At 59.5% G+C, this 10,623-nt stretch overlaps 2 protein-coding genes across 2 annotated transcripts; both read right to left on the bottom strand.

The window, feature by feature from the left end:
- Positions 1-4,324: 4,324 nt before the first annotated feature.
- Positions 4,325-7,723, bottom strand: VPS25 (vacuolar protein sorting 25 homolog). Its single transcript, XM_021532853.3, has 6 exons — positions 7,610-7,723; positions 7,338-7,483; positions 7,190-7,243; positions 6,757-6,845; positions 6,211-6,286; positions 4,325-4,961 (listed from the first exon to the last, which is right to left on the bottom strand). Exons 1-6 carry the CDS (start codon positions 7,654-7,656, stop codon positions 4,849-4,851), a joined length of 525 nt encoding a protein of 174 aa, XP_021388528.1. The 5' UTR covers positions 7,657-7,723; the 3' UTR covers positions 4,325-4,848.
- An 83-nt stretch (positions 7,724-7,806) lies between these two features.
- RAMP2 (receptor activity modifying protein 2) lies at positions 7,807-10,350 on the bottom strand. Its single transcript, XM_021532851.3, has 4 exons — positions 10,277-10,350; positions 9,112-9,222; positions 8,617-8,719; positions 7,807-8,488 (listed from the first exon to the last, which is right to left on the bottom strand). Exons 1-4 carry the CDS (start codon positions 10,335-10,337, stop codon positions 8,233-8,235), a joined length of 531 nt encoding a protein of 176 aa, XP_021388526.1. The 5' UTR covers positions 10,338-10,350; the 3' UTR covers positions 7,807-8,232.
- Between the last annotated feature and the right edge of the window lie 273 nt (positions 10,351-10,623).

The following is a 10,623-nucleotide window of genomic DNA, read 5'->3' as shown; positions in this document are numbered from 1 at the left end:
CAGCTGCAGCTGCGGACACGGGCTGCGAGCGGGGCCCCGCGCCCCGGCACCGCTCCCGAGCACCCGGGATGTCCCCTCCCAGCCGGGGGTCACCGCCTGGCGCCCACCCCGGTCCGCGCTGTCCCCGGGGCTCCTCGCAGTCCCCTCCCCGCAGGACAGCCCCGTCCCTGCCGCCGCCCCCGCGGGGCTCCGGGGCTGCTGTGACTAACGCAGGAACGTCCCCGGTTCAGACATTTCCTCGGAGTTTCTGAGCCTGGACCCGCAGCAGCGTGTGCTGGAGCAGCGGAGAGCCGCTGCCGGGACGCCGGTTCCCCCCCAGACAATCCCGCTCGGGTTCACTGCGGTCCGAAATCCTGAAATTAGGGTCACGCAAATAGGAAGAGTCGAAGGTGTGTGTCAGCCCCGCGGGAGCCAACAGCCGGACAAGAGCGTGTTGTCTCTCCAGGCTGAAGGAGAAGGTTGTTCTGCCGGTGAGGCTGTTTACATAAAACACAAAGCAATTGAGGCCACCGCAGATTTCTTTTCCCTGAGGCCAGATTGTTTCTACTCAACGATACCGGAAACATTAAGGAGTGGATCGAAAAGGGAACGCAGTCGTGGTCTCCTAAACGCCAAGCTGGCACCCGCAGGGTGATGCCGGGTGACTGCGGTCAGCAGCTCGGCTGTGGCCACGTCCCGCACGGCTGCTCCCCACAAATCCCCGCTGGGGCGGGGACAAGAGGGAGGGACAAGTATTTAATGAAATGTTCCTGGCCGACCTGCGTCTCGCTGATCTCTGCTCTGCTAACCCCACCCGACCCACCTCCTCCTGCCCCAGGAGACAGGTACCTCCTTCCCAACAAGGAGTTTGATCGATGCCACCCTGCCAAGAGCTGCTGGAGCAGAACTGGCCGGAGAGCAGGGAGCAGCAACCACATCCCGACTCAGCCCTGCACTCCTTGGAGCATGTCAGGGGCTTGGTCCCAGGTGAAGAAGCAGCGCTGGCAGAACACCGTGTCCAGCCCCTGCAGGGCTGTGCCTGCTGCTGGGGCACCGGGAGCCCGTGGCCACTGGAGCCAAAAGGCCAAGACTGAGAGGCCACAGGTGCAGTGCTTGCACTGGCCCTGCCATGGGTGACTCTTGGGTTGTAAGATGCAACATGGCTTGGCTCAGCTCTGTTAAACAATGCTCTTTGTTCAGGTGAGCCTTACCCAGAACCTTCTGAGCATGGCCAGACAGTGGGGCAAGCTGCTCGAGGCCCTCTTGGTTGACTCTGGCTGCCCCCACACAGAGGTCCCTGCCAGGGCCCATGCACTGCTCAGGCTGGCAGGGAGCCCTGCTTCTCCAACAGGAGACACAGAGCCAGGCAGGGACCTCAGTTTGTCCCCAGCAGGCTCATGTCTCCTTATCAAGGGTTTCCATCGTGAAACAAAATGCCTTGGAAGATCCCAGAGGAGCAGGGGAGTATCCCGGTCCAGTGAGGCCCCTGCAGACAGGGGAGGAAATTAGGGGAGAAGTTTGCTCCAAGTGCTCCCCTCCCACACCTCCCTTGTGAGTGGTCTGAGAAATTCCCTAAATGATCTCTCCAAATGCCACTCCACACCAGAAGTTGGTAGAGAGGTGGCAGCTCGGGCAAGGGAACAGATCCTCTCCTGACCTGGCCAGGAACACCAATCTGCAGCCAGCTTGGCCTGAAACCAGAAGGCTCCTGTTCCACAATCAGGTGCCCACTGCAGCTCCCCAGCATTATCAGGGTGACATTTCTGGGCTGCAGGTGCCAGTGCCAGGCTTCACTTTGAGGAACCGCCACAATCAGGGAACATAACCCATTTCTCGCCTACATTTGGCTGCCAGAAGGAGTACAAGGCACTGTGTAATCACCCTCCTCAGAATTAGATCATGAATCAAAGCCCTGCTCAGCTCCAGGCTCCGCCAAGCCCTGCCAGGAATTGTCCATTCTGACCCCAGAGCTTGGGGCAGGATCACAGAGGGGCCAGGATGGGTCTGGACAAAGGGGATGCACAGCTGGGGCTGCAGAGCACAGGGTGCCTGTCCTGGGATTCTCCAGGGACACCCAGGGCTTATTTCACTGTTACCTTCACCACCCCATACCCACGGGACCTTCTCTCTCTCACTCTAACTCATGTGAGTTCAGGGAGGCAGCGATGGCACTGAAACCTCAGCTGTGGCTGTAACCCTGGGCAGATCACTGCAGAGGATTTCCTCAGCCCAGAGGCACAGATGGGACCTGCCTGCACGTTTTTCCCAACATATAAAGTTATCAAACTGAAACAGTTCCTGCTCCTAAGCAGCTGCATTAAAGAAAATCTTTCTCAGAATCTTTCCTCCTTGACCAGTGGGATCCGAGTGTGCCCAGCCTGATAGTGCCTTATCTTGGCACCAGCCCCTCTGAGCTCTGCCTCACCCTGGCCAGCAAGCCCTAATCACTGTGGCCAGATGTGGCAAGGGCCTCTGAAGGGCCACAGGCTGGAGGGGGGGGTTGTACTAGCCACCCCCACCCCCCCAAAACCACCCTGAGCCACCTCCTCCAGCGAGCCCCTCCCCAGGGCTGTGTGGCTGGGCTGGACAGCACTTCACAGAGGGACATCTGCTCCCTCCAGGCTGGCAGCAGCTCTGCCACTCTCAGGACCCATCCCACAGCCTCAGCAGGGACACCCTGGCCTCAGCAGGGACACCTCTCTGCAGCAGCCCTGCCCAGCCCAGGGAAGCTGGTCCCACAGGTCCTCACAGGCATGGCTGGATGTGGCCTCTGGTAACCAGCGCAGAGGGTGTGGAAAAGGAATTTTATACAATGTCCACTCTGGAAAGGGGACGTACTCTTCCTTCTCCTTCTCCCCCCCCCCCCACTAAGTAAGCAACTAAATAGGAAGCTGAAAAAGAGACGGGAATTGCTGCCAGGAGTGCCTTGGAATGAAAAGCTGGTTTTAGGCTTATCTAATGTCACATCAGCCATTTCCTAAGAAGGGAGCAAATTTAATTAAGAACACAGACTCCCTCAAGGACAGCCAGGTTACATACAGAACTCCCAGCCTGGAACACAGTGCTGGGAGGTCAGCATCGTGCACACAGGCAGCGAGAACAGACACTCCAGCCCGGCTGCTGAAGGCTCATTGTTTGGGATCAAAGGCAGACACCTTCAGGCACAGCACCCTGGCTCCCTGCAGGGCTACAGGAGCAGCCAGGGAGGGAAGGGGCAATGCAGGTGGCATGGGGAGGAAAGCAGAGGCAGATCTTGGACATGGAAACAAACCCAGGGCAGACACTGGGAGCACATGAATCCTACACAGAGACTTTGGTGGCTGCAGACAGAGAGGATGATCCCTGATCAAGCAGAGGCTGTGCCAGTTTTGTGGGGACAGATGCACTGCAGGGCTCATGGCACAGCCTCTGCTGCTGGGTTTGCTCAGAACCCTCAGTGGCAGGACCATGACAGAGCTCCCAGGGGTGATGGTCCTCAGAAAGGAGACCCCACCAGCCCATCATGTCAGTGACTCAGGAGCATTGCTGGTGCCTTTGTTCAGCACAGAAGTGCTGGCACTCAGGAATTCCCCCACAGCACTGCTGAGCCTGGCATGGAGAGGAAGCCTGGGCTCCTGCCACAGTTCCAGAGCAATGTGCCCACACCAGGGCAGCACATCCCACCAAGTGTACAGGTCAACGGGCTCCTGCTACAGAACAAATTTTCACATTTCACAGCCCCCAGACTCCAGCATCTCACCTACACTGAGAATTCCCCCATGCTGACATCAGCTGTCAGGAGCAGGTGAGCCAGTGCCAGGTTGCCCCAAGGGCAGGGAATGCCAGACAGGGGCAGCCTGTGGCGTGCAAGTGCCATCTGCTCTGCTGGACCCCCAGACTGACCACACTGGTCTGACCTGAGGTCACTCCAGCCTGCCCCCAACCTCTGCCAGTGACATACAGACAACGATCAGGGAAAGGTGACCCTGCCCCAGCACAGCCATCTGCTTCCCCAGGGCTGACAGGGTCAGCAACTGCACCTGGCCACAGCTTCTGACAAGTTGGGGACTTTGTTATCAGCACTGAGAGCCTAAAGCTCTCCGAGCCACAGTGGTACAGAGCTTACCCCATCACCTCTGCACAAACCCAGGGGCTTCCAGCAGGCTGCACATGCAAATTTAAAGTAAATGTTGTCCTGAGAAGGGCAGCAAGGGTCCCCTTCTCCTTTATTCTTGTGGTGTTTCCCACCCTGGAACCACTGCATTTCCCTGGGGCAGCAAGGAAATATGACTGAAGGACAAAAATCTGGTACGCTGCTCTGTTTTGTCTCTGATGGAAAAATAAAGATAGATGAAAACAGCCAGGCTGCTCTATAAATACATCTCATTTTAATCACCTGAAATTAGTTCCCTGGCTTCCCCCAGCCTGCTTGGCAGCAAGTGCATTTCCTTCTGCCACTGAGGGCTTCCACAGCGTAGGCCCGTGCCCTACTCCTGCCTCATCCCCTGGCACTGCAGCAGCACTGCAGGACCCACACACGTGGCTGGCAGGGATGCAGGGGGGCCCTTTGAGGTCAAGCTTGACCAGCCAGCTGGGACTGCTTCGAGGCCATCACAGGAACAGGGACCAGCAGCAGTCCAGTTTCACTTCTGGGTGGTCCCTCTCAGAACTGCCTAGAGCAGCTTTAGCCTCTCGAACACATCAACAGGGAGAACAGCCAGAGAGAGGATCTCAGGATGTTCCTAAATCTTTGGAAGGGTTCTCAGACTCATCTTGACCCAAGAAATCCCGAGATGCAGCTACTTGCAGTCACAGTTTGAAGCCAGGCCCAGAGAGGAATGCTTGGCAGGGAGACCCGAGACTGCAGCAGGGAAGGGGAGGAGGCTCCTGTCAGAAGAACTTGACGCCTCGGCCGTCATCCAGCGTGATAATCTCAGCCTTGTGCTCCTGCTGCAAGGCTTGCAGGGCACGCAGCAGCGTAGCCTCATCCAGGCCGTGAAACTCTAGGGAAGGACAAAGATCCCCATCAACAGGAAAAAAAAATAACATCATTTTTCCAATTAATGGAGCCCCACTTCTCCTGTTTCCCATCAGGAACTTTGCTGAATGATGTAATGTATAATGCAGTTCTATAGCATGTAGCTGAGCAGCTCTCTTCAACTGGCTCAATCTCATTTTGGAAGGAAAAACTTGCCAGAAACCATTATGACCCTCCATACTGTAGGGGAGCATGCCACTGCCTCACAGCAAGCAAATAAGAAGCAGGGCTATGGCAGCCCACAAACAGATCTTCTTTTATCACAGTTTAGTCAATTATAATCACAGCAGCTTTTCTGTGTTTCCTGTTCTTTAATTTCCAACCAGTAAAAGGGCTCCCATGGCTAAGGTACAAGAACCTTGACACACACACACCCTGTTGACACTGTAGCACAAACCAGAAGCACCACTGAACATCTTGTTCTTCCACCACCACCAAGGCAGTAACGGTGTCACTCTCACATGCATCACCAGCTAAGGTTAAGTGTTATCTCTTTTTAATGGCTCATGCACTTTTTATCCAGGACTCTCCTCTGGTGTCGGGGGATGAACTAACTACTCACTCGTGTCTCCAATGTGTGTAAATTAGCATTTACGTGATATAATTCCCCATCTACACACACATTAAAGAGATATGTATTTCAAAGTTGCTCTTCCAGGACATATATTGATTCACACCACACAAAGTCATCGCCTGTCAGGGCAAAGGAATTGATTTACACATGACCCCATGGCACACAGGGAAAGGTCAAGCCACCATGAGCTACAGGCTTGTGAGGTCCAGGGAGTGGGGGCAGCAATGCTGAGGGCTCTGAAGAACATCATAACACTACAGCAAATCCAAAGTCATGGCTACACTGACAGGCTCATCACCTCTGCTTAGGGAACAGAGCCTAGAGGTCATCAGGCAGCAGGGATGAGACACAGCAGCCTGCCACACAGAGCTGGAGCTTGGCTTGAAAACAAAACACCCCTCACCACACCAGATAAAGTGCTAGGCACTGGGGAAGGGAAAATCCAATTACACAGGGGGATGTTCCTGCAAAATGATAAAAACCTTTGGAGCAGCATGTGCCAATGGTGGGAAAGGGTGAATTTGCATCTGGGATTTTAAAATATTTAATCTATAGAAGTGTAATCTGACAATCAACTGTTTACATGCTCCAATCCAGCGTGCTCTGAAAACCTGCTCCAGAACACGAGCCCCAGCTTTACCTTCATTCTCTGTATCATCTCCACTGACCAGCTCGTACAGCGTGAACACAGAATTGGTCAGGCCATTCTTTGACACCTGCAAACACAAATAGCAAATTTCATCCATGTGGCTGAACATCCTTGTCCAATCTCTCACACATCCTGGAGAGAGTAACACAGAGTGTGCACAGCACGTGATAAGCACCCTGGACACACGTGGGGCAGAGGGGACAGGAAGTGCAGCCTGGGGGAATGAGGACAGGTCTGCTCCTCCTGCCTGTGTGTCCCACAGTGAGGACCTGGGCCATAGCTGGGCCAGGCAGTGACGCTGCCCTGTCCTCACCACAGGTCACCCAGCACCGAGGGTGGACAACACCACCCTCACCCTGCAGCTCACAGCAAGTGCAAGCTGTTAACAAGTCCTCACCTCTCTGCAACAGAGAGAAGTGCAAGGAGAAAGGCAAAAGCAGTGAGGAAGCAAGCAGTGATCTTTCCCAAGTGGCAGCCAGGACCCCCCATCCTCATGGACACAGTGTGGGTCTGGGTGTGCAGCCCTTGTGCTCTCACCCATTGATAGATGAGCTTCCCCCACTCTTCTGGTCTCTTCCACATGATCAGAAAGCTGGTTTTGTTCTTATCTAACCATTCCAGGTTCCCTAGAAGCAACGGAGAACAGGGATTGAAGCAGAGCACAAGTCAGAAATAAGGGTCAAACATGCAGATTTCGGGACACATGCCAGACACAGCAGCCAAAGGCAGCCTCACGGAGCAGCCCCTGCCCTGCACACTAAATACTGCCGTGTCAGAAAGTGATTTTTCTCTCTGCAGCCCCCTCCTCCCTGCCTGCTGGGGCAGGGCTGGGTCCCGCGGAGCCCCGAGCAGCCCCGGATGGGCAAGCCCGGGCCCCGGGACGGAGCTGCCCGGTGGCTGCTGCCCTCCCTGCCCTGCGGGTCGGGAGCACGGACGGACAGACGGACGGACGGACGGACGAGGCACCCACCGTTCTTGCGGAGCTCCTCCAGCACCACCTGGATGGATTCCAGCGGCAGCTTCCCTGGGCGCGGGTTAAGGAGGCGTTGACGGAGGCGGGGGGTAGGGGCGAGGGGGGCGCGGGCGGCGGGGCCGCGGGCACCGGGCGCAAAGGATACGCTGCAGGCGGTGGTTGGCGAAGAGCGGGATGTCCTGAGCCTCCCGCACCGTCATGGCGGGCAGCCGGTGCTGCTGGCTGTACGCCAGCGCCAGCGCGCACCAGGCCGACAGCTGCTTCTGCCGCGTCTCGCCGTTGGGCTGCAGCCTGCGGGGGCCGGGTCAGCACGGCGGCGGGCGGGCACCGGCGGCACCGGCCCGCGCTCCCGCTTCCCCCGCTTCCCGCCCCGCCTCCCCCAGCCACACTCCCGGTCCCGGCCCCGGCCGTGCTCACGTGAAGAAGGGAGGAAAGCTGTACTGCCAGGGCCACACGAAGCTCATCGCCGCCACCGGAGCCACCGGAACCGCCGGAACCGCCGCCGCTTTCCGCCCCGCCCGCCCCGCTTCCGGCCCGGCCGTGGGCCACGCCCCCCGCGCGGGCCCACGCCCTCTATTTGCATGACAACGCCCTCTATTTGCATGACCACGCCCTCTATTTGCATGACCGCGCGTTTTATTTGCATGTCCACACATCCTATTTGCATGTCCACGCCCTTTCATTTGCATTGTCACGCCCCTCCTATAGCCCCGCCCCTCCCGGTCGGCAGCCCCGGTTCTGGCGCCGGTGTTGGCCCCGGTGTCCCGCCGGAGCGTTCCCTACGGCAGGAACCTGCCGGGGCGCCGGCGGTGGGAGCTGGCCCGGGCCGGGGCCGTGGAGGGCTCGAGCGGCCGAAGAACCAGCGCCAGGCGTGGGGGGAGAAGCGTTTAATCCCGGGCCGCGGCGGGGGGAAGGCGCAGGAGGAACCGGCCGGCTCAGCAGCGCGGCTTGGTGGCCCCGAGAGCCCCGCGGGCGGTTCGGGTGGCCGGGCGGCCCCGCAGCCGCGGGTCCGTGCCCCGAGGCGGGACGGGAGGGCAGCTCTAGGCCTGCGCCTTGCCGTCCTTGCTGCGCCAGATGACCAGGGTGACAAGGAAGGGGATGAGGCAGATGGGTGCGATGATCATGGCCAGGAGCACATCTTCGGGCGGGTCGAAGTACACTGGCTGCTCCAGGGTGCAGTTGTGGAAGTAGCGGTGGTGGCTCTGGAAGATGTACTGCTCCGCCAGGGCGTTGGGGTAGCTGTAGTTGAAGCTCTCGGCACAGTCCTCCAGGCAGCGCTGCAGCGCGCTGTAGGGCCTGGAAGAGAGCCGGGACAGCGGCAGGGGATGGGACACCGGGGGCACAGAGCCCGGAGCAGCACCGCCCTTGTGCACTGCCCAGCCCCCGCCCCTGCTGCCAGAGGGGAAGGTCCTGCTGCCACATACCTGCTGATGACTTTCCACTCGCACAACTCCGATGTCATCACGTTCCCCATCAGGGAGACGAAGTATTTCCAGCACTCCTCTGTCATGTCGGCATAATTCCTCTCTGTGAGGAAAGGTGCTGAGCACGGGCAGCGTGCTTCTGCCCACAGTGCATCCCTGCCTGCCCGTGCTGCCAGGTGACACCTGGCATCTGGAGCACTGCCCAGGCCAGTGGGAGAGACATCAGCACAGTGAGGGATGGACCCTACAGCAGCCCTGGGATGTTGCCTGGAGCCTGCAGCAGCCCAGGGCAATGCCAGGGGCACATAGGGAGGCCGGGCTGCTGCTGACTGCCCCCATTGTGGGCAGTGGCAGGGAGAGCTTCATAGCACGGGCCAGCTCTTTTTGGGATGGCTAGGGGAAAGAAGGGGTCATTCTGTGGCACAGAGCCAGCCCTGGCCAGGGCACCGTTTGTACTGCAGTGCTGCCCAGCCCTCGCTAAACCCCAACACTCACCCATGGACTGGTCTGCCCAGTTGGACATGGCCGTGGGTGGGCTTGTCACAGTGTCCTGGATGAAGCTCACGTTCACGGCGTCTGTGTGACAAAGGCCAGTCCCCAGGAGCACTGCAGAGGGAGGGACACAGGGTGAGAGGGGACAGAGGGTCTGGGGGTGGGGGGGGGGCGTAAGGGTGCTGACAGGGCTCCATGTGCAGGAGCTGCCCTGGCAGAGGCTGGGTCTACAGGAAATAACTGGTTTTGGGCGTCCCTCAGGGGGCACCAGAGCCGGCAGGTGGGGCACAGGGAAAGAGAGCTTGGCACAAGCTGGAGCTAAGGCGTCCAGCCCCCCATATGGGCAGGGGCTGTGGGAGCTGCAGGCAGCTATCCAAAGGTTCAGAGGGGCTGTTTAGGGGCTACAAACCCCAGGCCATTGTCACAGCATGGGGACAAACTGGGACCCCCACCCATGGGGAGCCAGCGTAGTGCTGCGTGTCAGCCGGACAGGGCTGGGGCAGGAAGAGGAAGCACTGGCCACAGCACAGAACCGCTGGAGAGCCCCTCCGCCTGCCATCAGTTCCACACCCAGCACAGCCTGCCAAGGGCGTGGGGCACGTCTCGCCTGGCCCACGGGAGCCCCATGGCTCACGGAAACTGCCTGATCCATCTTCTGCCCTCAGCTGCAGGCCCGTAGTGTGGGGCACTGATGCTGGCTCCACGCTGAACTGCCAGACTGGGCCCTCCTTGGGCTGCTTGTGGGGAGCTCTGGCACAGCTGGGCGCCGGCCACGGGGTGCTCCTGGGCTGGTACACTGGCTGTGGTAAGGGCAGCCCACCCTGTCCCGATCTCTGTCCCTGATGGCCCCATCCACCCCCTGCCTGGGCATGTGTGGTGCTACAGCTCCTGTCCCAGCCCGGGTCTTCGCAGGGCTTCCTGCCAGATCGTGGCTGAGCGTGGTGGGAGCTGCCCACAGCACCTGGTGCCCACCTGCCAGTGCCCCCCGGCCATGCTAGCGACGGCTGCCCCAGCTAACCTCAGCGTTGACAGGCTGGTCCCATTTTGGGGTGGGGCGATGGGGCGGGCTGAGTCAAGACCCTGGCCCCGGGCCCCACGAGTGGGAGGGCGGCCACGTGCGGGGTGGTGCGGGGTGCGGAGCCCCCGGGGCCGCGCCCCGCGCACTTACCGCAGAGCAGCAGGAGCCCTCGGGAGAGGCGGCCGGAGCTCATGTGCGCGCGCGGTGCCATCCTGCCAAAGCCCGCCGGCTAACGACCGGGACAAGGATTTCAATGGAAATAACAGGAAGCAACTCCTTTCCTCTGACAGGGGCAGTTTGACTACAGGAGACGTGTGAAAAATGAGATTGCTCAGTGCTGCTCTGAAGCGGCTCTCCCGGCCGGACCCTGCGCTGTCCCGTGCGGTGCCGGCCCCCGCGGGCATCGCTCCCGCACCCCCGGCACCCACGGCGCCCGCGCCTCACCCACCGGCCTGGAGGATCCGCTCCCTGCACAGCACGTCCAGCGTTACGAGGCC

Source organism: Lonchura striata, chromosome 27 (genome assembly GCF_050655825.1).
Source record: "Lonchura striata isolate lonStrDom1 chromosome 27, ASM5065582v1, whole genome shotgun sequence".
In the NCBI taxonomy this organism is placed as follows: domain Eukaryota; kingdom Metazoa; phylum Chordata; class Aves; order Passeriformes; family Estrildidae; genus Lonchura; species Lonchura striata.
This window is presented reverse-complemented; position numbering and strand designations above follow the sequence as displayed.

What these genes read in the sequence shown, in the direction of transcription:
- VPS25 (XM_021532853.3), bottom strand. Translation starts at nt 7,656, where the DNA reads ATGAGCTTCGTGTGGCCCTGGCAGTACAGCTTTCCTCCCTTCTTCAC. An exon ending in GGAGGAGCTCCGCAAGAACG is followed by an intron (nt 6,846 to 7,189) that starts GTGGGTGCCTCG and finishes CGTTGCTTCTAG; the next exon opens with GGAACCTGGAATGGTTAGAT. An exon ending in AGATGATACAGAGAATGAAG is followed by an intron (nt 4,962 to 6,210) that starts GTAAAGCTGGGG and finishes GTCCTTCCCTAG; the next exon opens with AGTTTCACGGCCTGGATGAG.
- RAMP2 (XM_021532851.3), bottom strand. Translation starts at nt 10,337, where the DNA reads ATGGCACCGCGCGCGCACATGAGCTCCGGCCGCCTCTCCCGAGGGCTC. An exon ending in CTGGGCAGACCAGTCCATGG is followed by an intron (nt 8,720 to 9,111) that starts GTGAGTGTTGGG and finishes CTTTCCTCACAG; the next exon opens with AGAGGAATTATGCCGACATG. An exon ending in GAGTGGAAAGTCATCAGCAG is followed by an intron (nt 8,489 to 8,616) that starts GTATGTGGCAGC and finishes GCTCTCTTCCAG; the next exon opens with GCCCTACAGCGCGCTGCAGC.